The sequence below is a fragment of the Cyprinus carpio genome, chromosome B18 (genome assembly GCF_018340385.1).
Source record: "Cyprinus carpio isolate SPL01 chromosome B18, ASM1834038v1, whole genome shotgun sequence".
NCBI classification, from domain to species: Eukaryota; Metazoa; Chordata; class Actinopteri; order Cypriniformes; family Cyprinidae; genus Cyprinus; species Cyprinus carpio.
Window position 1 is genome coordinate 22541342 of NC_056614.1, and position 21796 is coordinate 22563137.

The 21796-nt window shown below is 35.7% G+C and overlaps 1 protein-coding gene across 10 annotated transcripts; it reads right to left on the minus strand.

Moving 5' to 3' along the window:
• Window positions 1-1081: 1081 nt before the first annotated feature.
• LOC109064754 (inosine-5'-monophosphate dehydrogenase 1a) lies at window positions 1082-20661 on the minus strand. Of its 10 annotated transcripts, none has more exons than XM_042744384.1 (18): window positions 20401-20660; window positions 17993-18108; window positions 17466-17741; window positions 13937-14035; window positions 12195-12243; window positions 10702-10803; window positions 10539-10613; window positions 10179-10385; window positions 9465-9552; window positions 9183-9382; window positions 6461-6551; window positions 6235-6330; window positions 5543-5686; window positions 5277-5421; window positions 4857-5000; window positions 3626-3709; window positions 3344-3360; window positions 1082-2058 (listed from the first exon to the last, which is right to left on the minus strand). In XM_042744384.1, the coding sequence occupies exons 3-18, from the start codon at window positions 17702-17704 to the stop codon at window positions 1964-1966; spliced, it is 1875 nt and encodes a 624-aa protein (XP_042600318.1). In that variant the 5' UTR covers window positions 17705-17741; window positions 17993-18108; window positions 20401-20660; the 3' UTR covers window positions 1082-1963. The 10 variants fall into 10 exon arrangements, 9 of the variants coding, with proteins under 9 accessions (XP_042600318.1, XP_042600317.1, XP_042600316.1 ...); XM_042744383.1 differs by having other exon boundaries at window positions 17466-17845; XM_042744382.1 differs by having other exon boundaries at window positions 17466-18108.
• Between the last annotated feature and the right edge of the window lie 1135 nt (window positions 20662-21796).

Below are 21796 nucleotides of genomic sequence, written 5' to 3' on the forward strand. Positions count from 1 at the left end.
GTTTGATTAGGGCTGGAGCTGAAATCTGCAGGACATTGGCCCCTCCAGGACCAAAGTTGCTAAGCCCTGACCTATAACGCCTTTAAGTAATTTCAACCCTATCAACTCTAATTTACAGAACTTTTCTTGACATACACGCAGAGAGGAGTTTGCTGTTGATGCATTCTGCTTGAATGGAAATAAATGTTTTATGTTAGATGCAGACATGACATGGACAAAACGGCAACCTACAACCTCAGAGTGACTGATGTTCTCTATCAACGATGAGAAATCCTCTGAAATCCACTTCTCATATTTGACCAGTCTTGTTGAAAATGCTTGGTTTGATCAAAAGATAAACTACTGTACAGGAGGCTTTCTGTATTGCTTTCAGCAATAAAGCTAGCACTTATGAACGTTTTATGATGAAATGTCTTTTGGTTTTGCTCTTACAGCACAGATTACCTAAACACTAATGATGTACAGTATAGAGAGACACATTCTCTAGAACCATTTTGCATTTTATTGCAGCACTATCATGGTGTTAACCCACTTATTTGTGCCAGCACTGTCACTTGGGTAATATTTTGTTCTGGAATGAGACCTGGGTGTTCTGTTGGAGCATATACAAAGACATATTTAGCAAAAGGCTGCATGAAGATAACCATGAAAACCATGCTAATTAGCTGTTGTATGTATGGAACACTTGCCATATTAGTACTACTGTTTTTCTAAACTGTTATTTCATTACATTTAGTGCTTGATAAAGATCTGTTCTATCCTGTACCAATAATCCTTCACAGCCTTTTCACTGCAATACTGCCCTCTGTTGGCCATGACTGACAGCAGGAGCTCATCACAAAAACTTTGATTATCTTGATTACTCTTGCTAATCTCTTTTTTTCATATGTTTGAGATGTGCATTTTCTCTCTGACTAGTAAATGCTCCAATTTACTTCCACACTTCTACATGACAATATAATGCTCTGAATTACATTGCTCATTATGCTACTGTGATTATAAAATGGCATATTAACATCTAAAATATTTAAGCAAAGTAGACAGAAACTGATACTACAGGAACAAAATAAAAAACACAATCTATAAAACTCATTCTTTATTCTATAAACTGTATTATATTCAGAATGACAACACAAGTCTTTGCAAGCTACCAAATGGTGCCCAAAGTAAAAAGTATCACTTTTACAGCAAATGCTTTTGACTGTCCTTCAATTCAGACCTTTTTTATACTGTAAAATGTTTGATATATATGTAAATGCTTCTAAGTTAAATGATGCAAGTGTGTGAAACTGTTAAATAAACTTTAAGAAATAAGCGTCTCTAATGTCGGTGTACATTATTGACTAGTGTAAGGCGAGTAACAGTACAGAATACCTGATTTTAAGGCTGATACTCATAATCTGGTCCATAAAATAACATCATTCTAATGATAATTTGAAAAGCATCATGACACAAGCAGTCTGCAAACCTGCCCTATTGGAAAAATAAAGAAAACAAATGCATTTCTTAGATTACATTTAAATTTAACTCATAACACTCTAATGGCAATGTGGTATGCACATGATTTTGTCATATACCACGACGGTCACAAAAATATTGTTACTATTGTAATAACAGACAATATGAATTACAATGAACAAGCAAGACAGTCTGGAGAAACATACCCGACATAAATCATAAATGTTCATACTCTCTCTTACATAAACACAAGTAGCATCCTCATATTTCAGATGATGCCGTACATTCATAGGATTTTGAAAATAATATCTCTAGTGCCAAGTCTAATTTCTTCAGGGAAGCCCGAACTAAATAAAAAAATCTAAACAAGAAAGTCCATAGTACATTCAGTACTGTTGCTTGCTTTTATTACAATCAGACCGTTTTTTTTTAATTTTAATGTTTATCTAGAGTCAAGAGCCACCAGGAAAAAGGATAAAGGGGTTGAGGATAGCAGAAATCACTTTCAGCTGCTGTGTTTAGTGATGGCTGGTGACGGGACACTGAGTCCAGCTCTAGGATGCCCCCTGCTGCCTGGCTCAGTATAACCGCTTCTCATAACTGCCGAGGAAAGCAAAGCAACACAACCTTAATAAATGCAGTTCCACTGATTATATTATTAAATTAAAGGTTTTACAAACATGTCAGCATAACCAATTAAAGGAACAGTTTGCCCGAAAATGAAAATAAAAAAGCAGCATGGAAGTATCATACAAGTGACTTTCAGCAAGGAACAGACTACAATTTAATACGTTACTCAGTCTCAAATATAATTTGTGCATCCACATATTGAAATATGCATACTGTCATCGGTTATGAGATGCATGAGAATCAATGGCTTCAAAGATGTCAAATCTAGTGTCATATTCAAATAACAATTTAGGTTCCAGTCTGTTCTTCACACAAAGCTATTATATGGCTTCAGAAGATATGAAATACAGTGCCAAGTCATATAGATTATTTTTATGATGCACTACCATTCAAAGGTTTGAGGTCAGTATTATATGTATGTATGTATATACTATGATACAATACTACTTGTACACACCATGTGTATATACAAAAAATAAAATTATAATTTTATTCAGCAGAATGCATAAAATTAATCAAAAGTGATACAAAAGATTTCTATTTCAACTAAATGCTGTTCTTTTGAACTGTGTATTCATCAAAGAATCCTGAAAAATGTATCAAAAATATAAAACAGCACAACCCTTTTTATAATTTTTAATAAGAAATTTTCCTTAAGCAGCAAACCAGCATATTAGAATGATTTCTGAAAGATCATGTGACACTGGAGACTGGACATATGACGCTGAAAATTAAAAATATATTTAAATATAAAGGTGTTATTTTAAAATTTTATAAAAATTTCATAAAATTACTGTTTTTACCGATCAAATAAATGCATTGTCTTGGTGTGCATAAGACACTTTCTAAAATAAAAAATCCTACTGACCCCAGCTTTTGAATGTTAGTGTACTTTCATGGTCTTTTTCTGTCCTTTCACCATTTGCATGCAAAGTATGGAGAAAAAAAAACTGATATTTTCGGTGGATAAATGATGACAGAACTGTAATTTTTGGGTAAACTATCTTTTAAATATAGGAGTGGGTTTCTTTCAAGATAATCTCCCTTTCAAAGAGACACTCATAGTATTACGAGTACACAACCACAGCACTGGGATAGTGGACACTAGGTTTGTCTACACGATACGAAAGTAAGAGTAAACTAAAATAGTCTCAATGCCCACTAAAGAGCCCAGACATTAATGCTGTTTACAACACAATCCCCTCCACCAGAACTTAACGCTATTATAAAAGACATGAGACGCCATCATACTTACATGGCACAAAAGAATATCTATGACAGCGTAAGAGAAAGGAAGAGAAGACATTTTCACATGTAAACTCTACTTTTCCATGACAACGTAAGAAAGGATGGATTGAGGGTCTCTGAGAGGAACTTCAAAAAAAAAAAACAGAGAGGGGATTGCTAAACGTTTAGTTTTATGTGAACCACAAGAATTCTAATGATGTGAAATGTGTTCACAGCCATTTTTTGAGGGTATGTGCTGTGAGGAAAGAAACACGAGTGGGTGGGGTTAAATGAGAGGGCGGAGACTTACGAATGCAATCCATGAACTCCGCCCTCAACCTGAGCAGACATGGTCCTCTTCTCAAACTTCAGCTCTCCAGAGTACATCATCGATCTATATGTAACACAGGTGTAGGTAAAAACAAACTAATTCTTTTTCGTGTTGATGTTGATGTCCTTAATAAAAAGTTTGCACACTAATGTTCCAATAAGCCACTTTGAAACTTTCCTGTTACTTTATTTTTTTCTTTTAATATAGCCTACATTATGAACAGAACTGATATTTCAAACATACTGAAATACTTTAGCCGCGGAGTGAAGATGGAGCAGGGTTTCTGATATCAGTGAGCGAGGAACGGGAAATGGTGAACCCGGAGCAGGAGTGATTATTAAATGCTCAAAACGCGGAGGGGAAATTTTTGCCACTCCACTCTGCTCACATATTCGGGTTTGAAACTAAATATTGTTGAAGCATTAGTACAACTAAAGATACACAGTGAACCATGAGTCGCTACTACCTACTGCTAGTTGAATGTAGGAAATGAAAGGCAATATTCTTTTTCTAGAGAGAATTATTGAACAAAAATTTGTTTAGTGTAGAATGAGTAGAAGTATTTTAGTTAGTTTATTTCCAGAAGAAAAAACTGCTGCCAAAAAGTTTGGAATAATTAAGACCTTTTAATTTGTTTTGGAAATAAGTCTACTAAGTACACTCACTAAGAGTAAAAATATTAATATTGTGAAATATTATTAGAATAAAAAAACTGTTTTAATATATTTAAATGTAAATGTAATACATTCCTCTGATAACAAAGCTACATTTTCACCATTTTTGTTGGAGCTCCTCTATTAATAATGGCTTGTATTATTGCCAATGCTATGGAATAAATTCCATTTTAAATGTATTAAAATAGAAAACATTCCATTTTAGAAAATGTTAAATTTTTTTATATATATATTTTACAATATAACTGTTTTTACTGTACTTTTATTAAATAAATACAGCCTTGTTAAGTTGGTGATGTCTTTTAAAAAATTAAAAATCCAAACTTTTGACCGGTAGTGTATGTCTGATAAAAAAATTGCTCCAGAAAGAAAGACTTATACATTTATATCTGCTAAAAGCTCATTTAGTTAACTAGCTGCTATTTTTAAAAAGTGACTAGAATACAGCAGATACTATCATAGAGATGGCATCAAATCTAATAAACATGAATTCAAAGTCACAAAAAGATGTCTGTAAAAGAAAATGACACACTTACCGTAGAATGGACAAGCTCTTTGCACCGATATCCTGGCAGCCATGCTGAATTCCAGCAATGAGGTAAGGAACAAATTTGTGTATAGAGCCTTTATCTTGAACTGAGCCAGAGACTCCCTGAGCCACCTTCAATTTATCACCTTCACTGAAAAACACACACACATGTACACTGTACATACAACCCATTATGTCCTGCATACAAAACACTACATGATTTATTTTCACTGTTTTATTGCCATTTATGTATATATTTTATTGTTTTAAACTTGTTTTGGACTTTTTTAGACTCTAAAAATATAAAATTTAAATTGTTGCTATAAACTATAAAATTAGTGAAGAGCATATGTGAGATTAATACACCCAATGTTGTCTTTATGTATGTAAACAAGGTCACCTGACCTTTTCGTTTAAGAATGTTTACCTAAAGTAACGTTTCTGACTGCTGTTGTTTTTCTCCATGGCGTCCAAAGAGCCCATGCCACGGTACTTCTTCAGTCGTACGCCATCTGAGAAAAAATACTCACCGGGCGCTTCTGTGGTGGCCGCTAACAATGACCCCATCATCACTGAAACAAAGCAGGCAGAAGGGAAGGGCATGGTCTGGCACAGACAGTAAAATGTAGGCAAACAAATCCCAGCCATTAATAACAATGATCGTTCAGGCAAATCACCCAGAAAAACACACACCTGTGGAAGCTCCCAAAGCAAGGGCTTTGACAACGTGCCCAACCGTCTGGATGCCACCGTCTGCAATGACCGGAACCCCAAAACGCCGGGCGTATTCAGCTACTTTATACACAGACGTGCCCTGCGGTCTCCCACAAGCCATCACTATATGATAAACACACAACATGTATACATATTTACATTGCTATATGACATCTAATTAAATGTTTCCTGTTTCCTTAAAAATAAAATAAAATGATAATTTTATCCCCAAAATCCTAACTCTAAAATAAAACTTTTGCTGTTTTTAGACATGAATGTAACCATTTTACCATTTATACACCTTTGCATTGCTATATAAATAACTAAATTTTATTTAAATAAAATTAAATAATCCCGAAAGTCCTAAAGTAATTTTTAAATCCATTTTCAGACATGATTATAGGAATCATTTTCCTTTTAAGTATGTCTACATGCACACATTTAGTATTGCTATATAAATAGGTCATTCTTATTTTTTCGTGTAATTAAAATGAAAGAAATATAATAAAAACTAAAATGAAAAAAAAAAATGCTTCTGTCATTTCCAGAAGTGAATTCAGACACCATTTTTCCTTTAAAATGTGTCCTTAAATTTGTTTCATATTTGGCTAACTTATGGGAAATTTCCACAGCAAGTTTGTCCTCCAAAGTCAGCCAAAAACTACACATACCTTCCTGTGTGATGCAGATGGATCCACAGCCCATGCCCACTCGTAAAGCATCAACACCAGCATCTATAAGATTCTTTGCTTGAGCAGCAGTCACCACTGTATACAAGAGAAGGAGAATAAAACACAAAGAATACGCTATTACTCAATTTAATACAGAAAACAACTGTAGATCCATGCATCTTAAATATCACAGAAAAGAACCACATAAAGGACAAAATAGCCTCACCGTTTCCACCCACCACTTGTAGTTCTGGGTATTTCTGTTTGATGTAGTTGATCATACTGATCTGAAACACTGAGTTCCCCTGAGAAGAGTCCTGAGACAGAATAACAGAAAAACCATCACATATCATGTAGTCTTAAGAGCTAAAAGGAACAACATTGTGGGTATACTGTGATTTTGGCCCCAGTTTTGCAGTCTGAGAACAACTTTGTAAATTGTAAAAGATTTCTTTTACTTTATGCAATATTATTTTAATTTTGTGTGTCACGCAAGGAATGAATGGTTGATGCAAATCTATTCTGCAGTCCTGCAGAATTTAGGTTCTACCCTGCCCTAATCCACCTGCTGAGTAATTTCTCAATGAAACCAAAGAACTTTATTAGCTGGTTCAGGTGTGTTTGATTAAAGATGTAGCCTAAAGGTGTGACAGTATGTTTTCCTGTTAAATTCTTTCAAATATTGCATGACAAGCTTGGCAGTTACATTTTGAGGGCCTTTTCTAAAGCATTCGAAGAATCCTCTGTTTCTGATGTTATGAATACAGCAGTAATTTCACTTATCTTAAAAAAAGGGAAAGACCCTGAACAATGTGGCTCGTACAGGCCCAGCTTATTAAATGCTGATATAAAACAAATATTGGCTAAAATGTTAGCAAAACGATTAGGATTGATAATCCCTAATTAACCCTGATCAGACAGGCTTTATAAAAGGCTTTATTATAATACCTGATGCTTATTTCATGTCATGAATTATCTTGAAAGAACTTCAGATTCAGGCCTTCTAATGTCAACTGATGGAGAGAAAGCATTGATAGGGTGGAGTAGTGTTACTTTTCTGAGGTTATGAAGAAATTTAGCTGTGGAGATAACTTCTATAAATGGATTAGCTTGTTGTATACGTATCCTAAAGCCTCTATAATAACTCATTTGATCTTCACTGTGGAACACGTGAAGGTTGCCCACTCTCACCCTTATTGTTTGCTATTGCTATAGAGCCTTTAGCAATACATCCACGACAGAATGAAAAAATTCACAGTGTCTTTTTGGGGAAAAACCAACAAAAAATAATGCTTTATGCAGGCGACGTCATTCTCGCTCTTAGGCAGCCTGAAATTTCACTGATGGAAATTGTTAAAGGTATCGAAAAATTTGGGTCGGTCTCTGGCTATAAAGTTAACTTTCACAAATCTGAAATCATGCCAATCAGGATTTATAGTACAGTAAAACAAAGCCTTTATAGATTGGACCATTTAGATGGGTACTCCAAGGCATAACGTATCTGGGTATACTTACACCACCAAAACTTGTATCGTTATATCCATCAAACATAAAACCTTTGATAGTACAGTTTACAAAAGAATTGACACTACTACTCTTCCTATTTCCTTCTTAGGAAGGACAAATGTAATTAAAATTATTACCCTGCCCAGAATCTTATATATTCTTTATATGTCATTTCTTTAAATTATCTTTTCTGGTTCACACATTAAGGGCGTTACACACTTGCTTCATTATAGGCCTCCCAGCAGTTCACAAACATTTTGCTTAAAAACAAACTCTCCAAATCTGGCCTCCATATTGCAAACTAAATTGTGACAATCTCAGAAAATGATTGGAATATGGTTTACTCATAAGATACATTGTGAGCGCACAGCATCCCAGGTACACTTTTATTTTCATGTTTGTTTAATTCAAATTTCCTTTGTTTGGGCCAATACAGTTTACCACTGAAAATCTCAAGCGTGAAAACATGCTAATGCTGTATTCCACTACCTGACCCACGGAACAAAGAAATAAAATGGAAATGCTATATTGAGCTTCGCAGGTGTTTGACTGTAAACAAAGTCTCTATTGCATATTTTCTGCAGCTGTATGATTATAGAGAGGTTCATTTACCATGTTTGACACATTTGTCTCTGCTCGCTAAACAGGTTTGTTGCTAAAGGTTTTCTTTTGTCATGTTGGAAATTTGACTTGCTGATGCATTTTTTATTTTTTTTTGCTTAAAGGAATGGCTCACCCAAAAATGAAAATTTGCTCAAAATGTACTCACCCTCTGGCCATCCAAGATGTAGATGAGTTGTTTATTTTACAGAACAGATTTGAAGAAATTGTAAATCACTTGCTCACTAGTGGATGCTCTGCAGTGAATGGGTGCCGTCAGAATGAGAGTCCAAACAGCTGATATAAACATCACAATAATCCACAAGTAATCCACACCACTCCAGTCCATCATTTAATGTCTTCTGAAGTGAAAAGCTGCATGTTTGTAAGAACCAAATTCATCATTAAGATATTTTAACTTCAAACCATTGCTTCCTAATAGTATTGCTTTCTCCAGTGAAAAAGTCACTCAAACTGGTGTCGAGAGGATTACTTGTGGATTATTGTGATGTTTTGACAAACTATCCATACTCAAAAACTGACTTAACCAATTAACAACAGATTAAACAATAGTGAGTATGTAATGCTAAATTTCTGTTCTGATGAAGAAACAAACTCTTGAGGTAAGTGGTAAGTGTTTCTCATTAAATGTGCACATCTATCCTTGGTGTTGACATGTTTGCAGCTTGGCAGAACAAATTATGGAATTTTGCTACAGAAATTCTGTGTTCTGTTGTTTTTGTCCGAATCTAAGCTTTAATGGAATGCAAAACGCTAGATCTCCAGAAACAGGACTGTGTTCTGCTAAAGTTTAATGTCATTCTAATCCCCTTAGGACTCACCAGAACTATCACGTCCACTCCTGCCTGCATGAGCAGGTCTAGCCGATACTTGTCGTCCTCTCGGGTGCCGATGGCAGCGCCACATAGCAGCTGTTTGCGAGAGTCTTTGGAGGCTAGAGGATAGTCTCTGTTCTTCTTCAGATCGGTACGAGCTATTATAGCTACAAGCTCATCGCTGTCATTCACTATAGGCAGTTTACCTGAGAGACAAAAACAGGAATGTGATCAGCAGGTTTCTGCTAAACATCACAACATAAACAGGACTGAAGCTGAGGCTCATACCTTTTTTACTGCGCTGTAAGATGTCATTTGCCTCTTTTAACGTTACACCTGCTGGAGCAACCACTAAATCTTCTCGTTTTGTCATTGCCTGGAAGATTTAAGAAATTTCAGAAACTCTGCATATTAGTAGCATTAATGGCTATTATGAGTGTTTAAGGACAACAAAATAGTTTATTTTCTTAATAAAAGCAACTAGTTTTATTGTGAGTGATTCATCAGTAATCAATGTTTTTTTTTTTAATTAAAAAATATTTAAAATAAATTGTTTTGATATTCATTTATATGCATTGTTGAAATGTTTGGGGTCAAAATGTTTTTGAAAGAAGCCCCATATGCTCACAAAGGCTCCATTTATTTTATCAAAACTACACTAAAAACAGTAATATTATGAAATATTATTACAATTTAAAAAACTATTTTCTATTTTAACATATTTTAAAATGTAATTTATTCCTGTGATGGTAAAGCTAAATTTTCAGTAGTCATTACTACAGTCTTCAGTGTCACATGATCCTCCAGAAATCATTTTAATAAGCCAATTTGGTACTCAAGAAACTATTATTAGTTGTGCTATACTGAAGATTCAGTTTCACTCAAATTAACACTTTCTGGAGGTTAAATGAATGATTAGATTATGAAACATCACGTAAATTGGAATCAAACTTCAAATTATTAAAGAATTAAATTAGAATTCAGAAAATTCAAATCACAAACCTCCTCCAGTGGCCTGTCGTAATCTTTCTCTGACAGGAAGTCAATGTCTCGTGACGTAACGATGCCCACCAGCTTGCTGCCCATCTTGCCGGTTTCTGTAACTGGGATGCCGGAGAAACCGTGCCGTACCTTTGCTTCAAACACATCGCCAACCGTGTGCCGTGGACTCATCACTACAGGGTCCGTAATGAAGCCCTGCTCAAATTTCTGCCAATATGACAAGATACAAAAAAACATGTTAATTATTGGTAGTTATCATTATACTGTATCTGGAACTTATATCTGGAATCTAAAGTTTACCAGACTTACAAAATACAAGTTTCACTTTTTTTTTCATCTCTTAACACTCATGTGACTGACCTTGACTTTCCGGACCTCATTGGCCTGGAACTCAGGTGTGCAGTTGTGATGAATAATTCCTATTCCGCCCATGAGCTATGGGAAAAACCAGTGGATGAAATGGAAAAGCAATTACGATTCAGTACAAGTGCTGACATATAATGTTTCTCTGATTGTTACTTACAGCCATAGCGACGGCCATGGAGGACTCTGTGACTGTGTCCATGGGAGAGGAAATGAGTGGCGTCTTCAGGGTTATCTTGCGGGTCAGGGCAGAAGTCAAATCCTATGACAACACATAACCATTACAAGAAAATCACTGGGGGATAAATTGTCTATGTAATCAGACATGTTAATTTATAACCTTTGGTCATTTTAGGAGCTCAACTTAAGTCTGCTACTAAGGTGCAAGTAAAAATGACCTTTTGTCATAAATCATACAGGTTAAGAACAGCATAAGGGTAGGAAAATAATAAAAAATGTCATTTTTTAAGTGAACGATTTCTTTACAAAAAACATTTACAGTTAAACATAAACTAACACTATTACAAATAGTTAATTGAAATAAAGCTGAAGTAAAATTAAATATAATTGCGACCCTGGAACACAAAACCATAAATGAAAATGTAAAAATAAAGGCTATAAATAAAATATTAATGAAATAGTGCTGTCAAAATAAAAGTTTTTGTTTGCATAATATATGTGTGTGTGTACTGTGTATATTTATTATGTAAATATAAATACACACATGCATGTATATTTTTAAAAAATATGTATTATGTATATATATATTATTATTATTATTTCTTTTTTAGTTCACACATATATTATGTAAACAAAAACTTTTATTTTGGATGCAATTAATTGTTTGAGAGAACTATAATAAATACTATAATTATTTGCAAATATTACTAAAATAACACTGACTCGGTCACACAAGTTGACTTAATCAAGACTGAAGACACTGTCATATCTTATTTTTCTTTTCTTTCTCTCTAACACCTGCGTCCCATCATTAACCACAGCTCGGTGTAATCTCAGAAGTGCTCAAAGAAAACACAAACAGTGTTGTGTACCTGCGTTTACATCAGCAGGAAACTAACCTGCCTGCCCTACTGGAAAAGAAACATTTTAAACAGACTCATAGGCTACCCTAAACCAAAACATAAATGAGATTTTCAACAAAATAAGTCGAAATAGTACCTATTAAGTTCAACTGATTCGCTGTTTAAATAAATCATTGGCTTATGATCTATCCCAGGAAAGAGAATTTGCTCCATCTTTAAAAAAAAATGTTTAAAGAAATTTATCCATCCAGGGACACATATATTTGTCACACCCTTCTCTCTCTCTCTCTCTCTCTCTCTCTCCCCCCCCCCCCCCCCACACACACACACACACACACACCTGAGCGTCACTGCTTGTGACAACATGCCCAGAACAGCAGGGACTGTGTGGATGCTAACACAGCCATATTAACCTCTCATCCACACAAACACTGTCCTTTGCAGATCTTCCACCTCACTGATAGTTAAAGAGCTCCTGTTCCATCAACTTAGCATCTGAGTTGATTCATGTGATCAAAAATGATCCTCTGCACTAAAACTAATACAAAAGCTTTTGAGGTCTGTTCCACCCATTTGTTGATATCCTCTGATAAATGCGGATGGTACTCACCACTTCATCGGATGTGAAGTCAATGAAGCCAGGCAGTATGAGGAAATCACTGAATGAGGAAGGACAGATGGCAGAGTTAGGCAACAATGCCCTTTAGATCAGCAATTTATGAATCAGAACATTATCAAAATTACAAAAAGCTTAAACACACTCAAATCAGTATCAAAAAAGGAAAACCACTCTAAGGCAAACATAAAACAAACTAAGGTTGATTCAGAATGAATTTTGGGTATTGTTATGGCTAGTTTATGCAAACATGACAGCAATGTATGCACTGACTACTAAACACTACCATTTATTTGGTAAGAATGCATTACATTGTTTAAAAGTAATGACATTTTTAATGCCACTAAAGATTTCTATTTCAAATTAATTCTGTTATTTTGAACCTTCTATTTATAAAAAAAAAAAGTGTCATGGTTTCCACACTGTCAACACTCATGATAATAATAATAAATGTTTCTTTAGCAGCAAATCAGCATATTAGAATGATTTCTGAAGGATCATGTGACACTGACGACTGGGGTAATGATGCTGAAAATTCAGCTTTGTTCACAGGAATAAATTACATTTTAAATATATATTAAAACAGAAAGCAGTTATTTTAAATTGTAATAATATTTCACAATATTTCTGTTTTTTTTTTTTTTTTTTTGCATATTGATCAAATAAATGCAGCCTTGGTGAGCATAAGAGATTTCTTTCAAAAATATTAGTTCAAAAAAATATTAGTAAGTCGACTGATTATTTTAATGCAGTGCATGAGCAAACAAATATGTGTGTTTGCCTGTAGCATTAATACTTTAAGAAGCCACAAATGATCAACTTGCACACGTACAGTATGTCTCTGGTCCTGTCAAGAGGAGTTATATAATCTACTTAAGATGTGGCATACTGAGACGTCCTGTTAATGTTCTTAACCGTGCCACCAATGTCACACGCAAAAACACATAGCCTCTAATGCAGCGGTACTGGCCCCGGACTTAAAGTGGTACACAAAACTTGATATACAAAAGCATGTTATCAGTGTTGTTAGAATCTAACTTGACGTAAAAGCACTGTTATTGTTTCAGGGCTACAAATAGAAAGTGTTAAATGATATCCCTCACTTTAAAGCATGATAATGTTTTGATACAGGAAAAATGGGACCGGATTTGTCTGTCTCAGGAGGATGTGTGAGAAGCCACTGTTCAGTGTCCCGTCCCATGTGGCCTAACGCTTATAAAACCTACATTAGACCAGATTAAACACTCCAGCCAGCAGGACAAAAATAGACGAAGAGACCACTGCTCTGATAACAAGTTTTCATACGGCTTGGAAAAGCATAAACACATTCATATTCCCACACAAACACAAGCTCATTTAATGCACTGGTGCAAAACATATTATGGTATCAAACAATCTGCATTTCTAATTAATACTAAAGCACAAGTTGAGCAAGCAGGGACAAAAGGGACCACACATGCACTCTGGTTTTGCATTGTCCCATAAACACGGGTTGCATGTGCTGGGACTGAGCACTTGAGCTCCCCGTTGCTATGGAGATGCATGAGGGTTGCCATGGAACTGAGAGCCATCTCACTGACAGATGTCCGGAGAGATGCCTACCAAGAGTGCATGTGTGTGCCAGGGTGAAGCTACACATGATAGGACCTGCGCTGACATTGCGCTGTCCATGTCAGTCTATACTGACAAGGCAGGGCATCTAGAGAAGGTTTTTGTGCACATGATCCCTGACTTACTTGTATGTGAGACCATCACCAATGGCAAAGAGCTGCTGGGCAGTGAGTCCATCCTCTGGAACATACCCAGTTCCGCCGCTGATAAGGTAATCAGCCATGCTACAAACATACAAAAGAGAGTTTGTACCATGAAATTTGGTTTTAACTTCAACCATCCACAGACAAAATGTACTGTATGACAGTGCATATAAACAATGTACCTATAAAATATGTAACAACTTTAAAACACCTTTTCAGAGAGGTATTGATGTGATACTGCATGTAAAAGTGATACAACAGTGTCCTACATTTCACAGCATATATATATATATATATATATATATATATATATATATATACTCTATGGATAAAGGCGTCTGCTAAATGCATAGAAGAAAAATACGTAAATACAGGAACTATGCATAGGCTACTGATAGTTAGGCGAGATAAATGTCAAAAATACAAATAAATTCAAAATGCGAAGAATTTAAAACGTCAGTTTTCTGTGTAGTAACTTGCCGCTCATTCTTCAACGTTTATAAGCACGTAAATAGAAAAACAAAGAGGAATGCACTTACAGTTTCGAGTTACTTTTTCTTTCGGACCAGTGTTATGAACACACTTCCTTCTGCTGAATATTCACCCTCGCGCACAGTATCTCACATGATGACGGCTGTATTAAAGTGCATTAGAGATCAATGCGGGGATCAGCAGTCTCTCATCCCGCACAGCAGCGTTCTGAGGAGGCTGAGGCTGCTCTGGATGGAGGGTCTCATGGAGAGACCGTCAATCGTGTGAACTAAAGTCACATGATGCCCGCTCAGTTTAACGCTTGGAAAGGGAACAGGAAAGGTTGAGCTAAACACTCCCCAAACCTGTTTTTGCACGTTTTCTGGAAGTCAATAAATACTTTTTTATTTTTAAATATCTCTGGATTTACATAAGCCACTCTTATGCTGAAAACGATATAATGGATAAAATGTTCGTAATACCTGAGAGATTTAATTCGCATATCGAACTAAACTGATAGAAGTAAACAAAGCGTTCTTATGCGTCGAATCTTTTCGAAGATTCGATTGAACCGATGCACAATACCGATCTGAAAAAATGCGTTCTCGACTCGAGACTCATTTAACAGAACATGTTTTTGAATTGAACATGTTCAATTGGTACTTTTTATGAACTGAATCATTCCTGAAACACGCCTAATTGGGACACATTACAATAAATGTTATTAAATATTCTAAAAAATATTGTAAGTATTTATAAAACTAAACCTGAATACCTGTATTAAACAGCAATATATGCAGGAACCAGCACTTTTTTCTTTCTTTTAATTTATTTGGAACCTGTTATTTGAAGCGAAACATGTGCTGTCTTTTAATTTATTTTGTTAAAGGATGCAGTATACTTTGTTGAGATGTAACATTTAATTGTCTTATTATTTTGCTTCATTTTATTTTGGTAATTTTCATTCCTACATTTACTATATTAAGTCTGTACTTTTTCATGCACATTTATTTATTTATTAAAAAAGAACAAATAAGTTGATATGTAATACAAAAATATCAAATATATTATAAAGGCCAGTTTGTTTTAGGCCAGATCTTCACAGGGTTATATTTTCTGAGCATAAAAACTTAAATTTCAATGCACTTACCATACAACATTTCCTGAGAGTGTTGCACTTTTGTATTTAACAACTCAGTGGATATCAGTGGTTTGTATCATTCATTGCAAATTGCAAAATCATTCAGTGATTAATGAAGTCTTGATTACAACATGGGATTTGTAATGCATTTTGCACTAGAATCGTACTGCATTTAACTGCACATACATTCAGTAAAATCACTTCAACCATTAAAGCCTCGTTTAACATATAGACAGCATCTAACACCCAGATGACTCTAAGTGGTTATGCCATCAGCTGAATCTATTCCTGATAGACATTTAATCTTGCCCTCTCAACATACACAGACATGCTGTTCTTTCCCAGTGGGATTTATACTCTAAACTGCAGATTAGACCTAAAGAATGCTCTATCAAATTAATCCTTCATTAAAGTTCTCTTCTCATCTGTCAAGAGAGCCGACACAAATAGGAAAGTGAAAAGATGTGGTGGAAAAATGCAAAGTCCCTCTAGATTTTAGTTGTTTTACAGCAACGAGCTTCATGAATCATGATGCTGCACAACACGGAAGATGTGCAAGGAGCTTTGAAGAGCATGCAGACACACTACAGACTGAAGGGCATGTTTTACATTCTCAGAGTCACATGGTCCTTAATTTAAGCTGAAGATCTGCATTTCTGAGGCAGATAAATCCTAGTTAACCTCTGAGGGCAGAAGTGTCAGCCGCAGAGGTGGGGAGACTCTTGCTTGGCCCTTAGAAAAGCACCTGTGTTGCAGGTGTCTGTGTCAAAGCAGGGATGAGGTAATAAGCTGTGATGCCAGATCCAGCTGAAAATTCATGGGTTTTCTGAAAAGGTGTCTTGTATCCTGAGAGTCAAAACAACACCACAGGCTGTTGCTGTGGACATTCCAAACTGTTATTTAGGAATGAGCTTATACAGTGGACCCAAAAAGTGTTTGGACACCTATGCATAAATGTCACCATGTTAGGTACCAAAATATCAAGCAAATGGCATTTATTTTAAGCACAAACACACTTCTGATAGGTTCTAAGATTTAGTATCATTTATCTAATGCAATAGTTCTCAAGCTAAGAAGCTGGAACAACTGTTAGTAAAGTTATTGTAATGCATGCAGCAAAACACTTTATCATAACTATCAGACAGTTAAATCATTATTATGAATTCATTCATTTAAAGTTGTTAAATGTTGATTAAATGATTAAAAATATATATAAATATATCATTATGCTGATTCTGTATTTACAGCTGATCTAAAATACATTACTGTCTTCACATGTTTTGACTGGACAAACAGAGGTCAACACAGACACAACAGAGCCGCCCTCTCCTTCTTCTCTCCCATTCACTCACAGCTGTTATTTTTCTATTATTCCAGTTACATTTTCAACACAAGTTTAAAATATAATGAAATGACTCACATACATACACAAAAGGGGAACAAAATCAACATGAGCTATTCCCAAAACAGCATTAATTATTAAAGGGTCAAAATACATTATTAATCATAATTATTTAGTTGGTCATCAAGTCATCATTGCTTTTACATTCGTATATTACATTTATATTGTACAAATATATCATTGAATGAAAGAATAATATACCGTATGTATATTTTTTTGTCAATATTTTTATTAGAATTGTTGTCTGCAATAAATTATATATGTATATGTGTGTGTGTGTATAATGAGTATAGACATAATTTTGATTTAAAATATACACCATATATTTGTATACATTTGTTAATGTAGATTTGTGTGTTTATATGTCCCTCCTTATTAAATGCGATCAAGTATGATATATAGTGTCTTAGAATGGTTGAATCAGATACTTGAGAAAAAGAAACCAAGACCTGCTCATTCATTCATTCTTAATAAGTAGACCTACACTATGTTCTCACCTCTCTGGTTCATATCCCGCCTGTATTCGGGTGGCACTGTAGCGCTGGGCAGCCGTCTCGTGCCCGTGCCCATGCCCGTGTAGTGTATTATGGGTAAACGGGCCATGAAAGTGATGATCTGAGTCTCGTAAAGACATCCCTGGCCTGGCCGGCTCCATGTCCCCCACAATACGCCGGTAATCAATTTGGTAGCTGTCCCTGTCCCCATCCACATAGCGGTCATACCCGTGCCCTTCCATATCAGCGAAATCCAGCGGGTCGTCCTCCACCGTGGCTCTGTTTGAGCCCGACCAACCCCAAAAAACACCTGATTGTTGTCTCACCCCCCTCACAGTCACAGCTGTTCACTCATACACCAGGTTCTACTTCGGATTCAAACTCTTCCACAAAGTTTAAAAGAATACAAAATCAATAAGAGCTGGATATGGGAGTCCTCAGTTAGATTTGTATCCAATTTGCATAAGCTATTAGCATCTTCCAAACCACAGGCCAAAGTTGTAGAGTTGTGCGAGTGCAAAGCAGGTTACCTGTAGATGAAGTTGAGATTTTGACCAGCAATTGACAATCCCAAATTTCAAATGTCCAAAATGAGAAGCTTCTAAGATCTGGTTGGATGTCTTTTTTCGCAGTCCCACTGATCAACCTGAAAGAAAAACCAGATCACAGAACCTCAGACAGTAGTTAACCGGATGGCAGACAAGCAGAAATTGAATGAGCCTGGTTCTCTCTCTCCCCTGTTTCACTTCAGCTAAGCTCTGTTTCTGACAGAAGCGCGTCACTTTCACAAAGAGGATTGCAGAATTAAGTGTGCATGTGTGTTTGTGTGTGTGCTTTAACAGGGGGAGGAACTTGTGGTGCATGGTGTTCACTAATGGAGCGAAAGACAAGGGATGGGTATTACATGCCCCACCTCTTGTTTCTCTAAAGGTACTGTAACATTGCAGTGCACATTTGAGATTTTGTGTTGCTATGAAAAGCATGCATTTGTGACACTTAAAATATGTGTTTTTTTGGGGGGTGCCATTTTTATTCTTTTGCTTGTGCATGCATGCATACGCCTCTGTCACTATGTGTACGCACAGCCTAGAAACGGCTTTCTCACAAACAAAGTCAAATCCCAGGGTGCACTGATGGAGTGTGCTCAACCCTGGAGAGGTTTCAGGTTGGAGCAGCAGAAAACGGCTCTTGACGGGCTAATTATACGCAGACGCTCTGGCAAAACCGTGGCTTGAACAAACATGCACCATTGTTTGTGTGCACAGGTAAACGAGTGTCCTTCCTTACATCAGACACTTGACCCATTTATTTTGAGGAAAAGGCAATTAGCTTGTGATTGACGGTGTGTGGTTTGTGACTGTCTGCATGTTGTGGGAAGGTTTTGGGAGAGGAGAAAGGGGTTATGGGTACACAAATAGGAGTTTATGTCGTAGGATGTTACGTTGTCAACAGGTCAGCCAGGTATTCAAATCCTCTTGACGTATATTTGAGTCTCCCCATCACTAAGCAGGAAGAATTAACAGACTTATGTAAGGAAGGCAATTGTTCCTACACTGCCACCATCTGGCAAACCTCCAACAGAACAGGATGGGGTGTGTATTTAACGGAAATTGATGAACTGTGTAATCAGCAAACGCCCTGTTGGGGCGTATAATTGCACACACACTACATTTTGTCATTTTAAAAACAAATAAACATAATTTAATTTATTTTATGTACACTGGGAAAAATATCATTTATTTCAATCAGTATTGTTGCAGTATATTTTCCACTTTATGTATGTGTGTGTAATTTTTACTATCATTATTATTGTTAATATTTATGTGTATTATTATGATCCACTCCATGTTCTATGGAACACAAAAACACAATTTCTTTAGAATATCCTGGCCACTTTTCATGTAGTGAAAGTGAAATGTCAAAAAAGCACCATAAACGTATTCTTAAACTGACTTTGTGTGCTATATTATAAGTCTTCTAAAATTATACCGTAGTTTTTGTGTGGAGAACAGAGTTCTGATTATGTACTTCATAATACATTTACAGTGTTTCTTTGTCATGATTGAGCTTGACAGACATCTCCTTACGATATAATAAAAAATATCTAGAATATTCCTTCTGTCCCACAGGAGGAAGAAAATCATACAGATTTGGAATGGCATGAGGATGAGCAAATAATAACCGAATGGTCAACTATTAAAAATAAGTTAATTTGTCTTAACTCATAGGCAAATGCTTTCACTGGCAACCAAGGCAAAAATATGACCTACGTCTAACCCTCGCAGAAACCTGTACACATCATTTGATTTAAATATTAACATGATTAGGCCAATTTATGAGCATTTTTAAGTAGTTAGGACAAATATGATACATTTATTATACTTTTATGATACTTAATTATATTAGTTAATTAAATTAGTAAGGTCGTTTAGCCCTCACAAGAATACCCAAACCAAACAACCTCATTAACATCAACAAGGAGACAGAGTTGCTAAGGGTCTGATGAAAAGTCTCATCTGTAAGTGACAAGAGTGCTTGTGACAGTTGCAGGGATTGCGGTATCAAAGCCTCTTATAAGCACTGACTGCAGCTTCCCAATGCTGCTGAGAGAGTGCAAGTTTACTTCACACACACACACACACACACACACTAACATACAGCTTACTGCATTTCAGATTAGCTTAATGTTTTATGAATGAATAAATCTGTTGGAAAGCTTTAAGGAAGTCATGTATGTTTAAATGAACAGTCCTATAATAGTATTGTTCATATACCTCTTCCAATCCAAGCTTGTCATGTTTTCACATTTTCTTTCTGTTACATGTGACAGAATTATCTGCCTTATTAACTCTTAGAAAAAATCTGTGTGTGTCTGTGGAAACATCAATTTGTTGACTAAATATTCTGGTTAAAAATACAGTGTGATGCAGACGCTCACCTGATGGGATGACGACCTAATCCAGTTTAGTATGGTCACTGACGTCTAGGTCAAAGTGACTTTGAAAGTAACTACGGTTTATGTACTCGTTTTAGAGCATCAGTGTTGGGCAGTATTGTCGCTACAAACTATCACGCTGTTTCCGAGGTGCTAGAGCTGCTCATTTGCACAGTGTAGCTGTAATTTCGTTCACAAACTCCTAAACGTTACATTTTTAGTGAAATGATCATTCACCATTCATGTAGCTTTGTCTGAGAATCAGAACTCTTTTGAGTCGGTTCTTTTCAGTGAAAAGCTTTGAATCGGTTCGCTTTTATGGCTCTGAATCAAATAATTCAGAATCGGACCCCTCACGAAGTCGTGCGATTTTCACTCTGCAAAATTAACGCGACAGACGCAGATACTTATTTAGTTGGAAGCACTGGAAACAAAAATAGTGCTGAATTGAGTATTTATTTACATACAGTCCACTGAAAAAAAAAACCTTTAAAACACTTTTATAGATTTGATAAAGACGTCTTTATTATGTTCGACACCTGCACGTGCAACTTGAGAATGAATCATGAGGTAGGCTGCCTCAGGTAAAACATTCTTCAGTTCACGAAAACACCTGAGTAACTGTCATAGTTTATTTTTTGACTTATTTATTTATATTTTTATAGGTGGTAGCAAGGCGTTTTGAAGTCTAATAATAATATTGTACATGAATATGGTCATCTTTCAGTAGATTCAAGATTTTTATTCGCCACAGTACAGTGGGTTGTATAACTAGTGTTAGATGTCACGTGAACAAGTAGTTTAGAGATGATTTTGCTGCGGTTGCTATTAAACTGCATTTTGCAAACCAACATTTGGTTATTAGAGCTATTCAAATGAGCATCATCGGGAATGTTGATAGTCATGTGCTAATGCATTTATCTGTGTGATTAGAAGGTTGTGTATGTCGTTTTGTAGCTTATTTCTTTAATGATTGGAACAGAAAAAATGGAATTCTGGAAATTACAGCACTGTATTTTGTCATAGTATATACCAACTCTTTTCCAGAAACCTTTTTACTGCTTATTTGTCAGCGCCAGTATACGCAAATATGTTTTTCTTTACTGCTTAGCTTTGTGTGAATGAAAAGATTTGCCTTCCCGTTCACTGCAGTTATGTGAGATTTGATTAATTTTACTCCAGCAGAGGGCACTGTGGATTTGTTTTTAAACATTGCTTCCAGTTTGTCTGTCCCTAAGTCTAGAGAATAATAAACCAAGATCAAATTCCAAAAGGTTTTGCTAGCAAAATGTAACAAAATTGTAAAAAAATATGCACTCTCAAAGCATGTTTTGTTTTTGTTTGTTTTTCCCTGGTGGGTTTGTGTCTGAACTCTGCCTATCTGTATTGAAAGACTATA

What these genes read in the sequence shown, in the direction of transcription:
- LOC109064754 (XM_042744384.1), bottom strand. Translation starts at nt 17,704, where the DNA reads ATGGAAGGGCACGGGTATGACCGCTATGTGGATGGGGACAGGGACAGC. An exon ending in GGTGATGGTCTCACATACAA is followed by an intron (nt 12,244 to 13,936) that starts GTAAGTCAGGGA and finishes TTCCTCATTCAG; the next exon opens with TGATTTCCTCATACTGCCTG. An exon ending in ACAAGTGGTGGGTGGAAACG is followed by an intron (nt 6,331 to 6,460) that starts GTGAGGCTATTT and finishes TCTTGTATACAG; the next exon opens with TGGTGACTGCTGCTCAAGCA.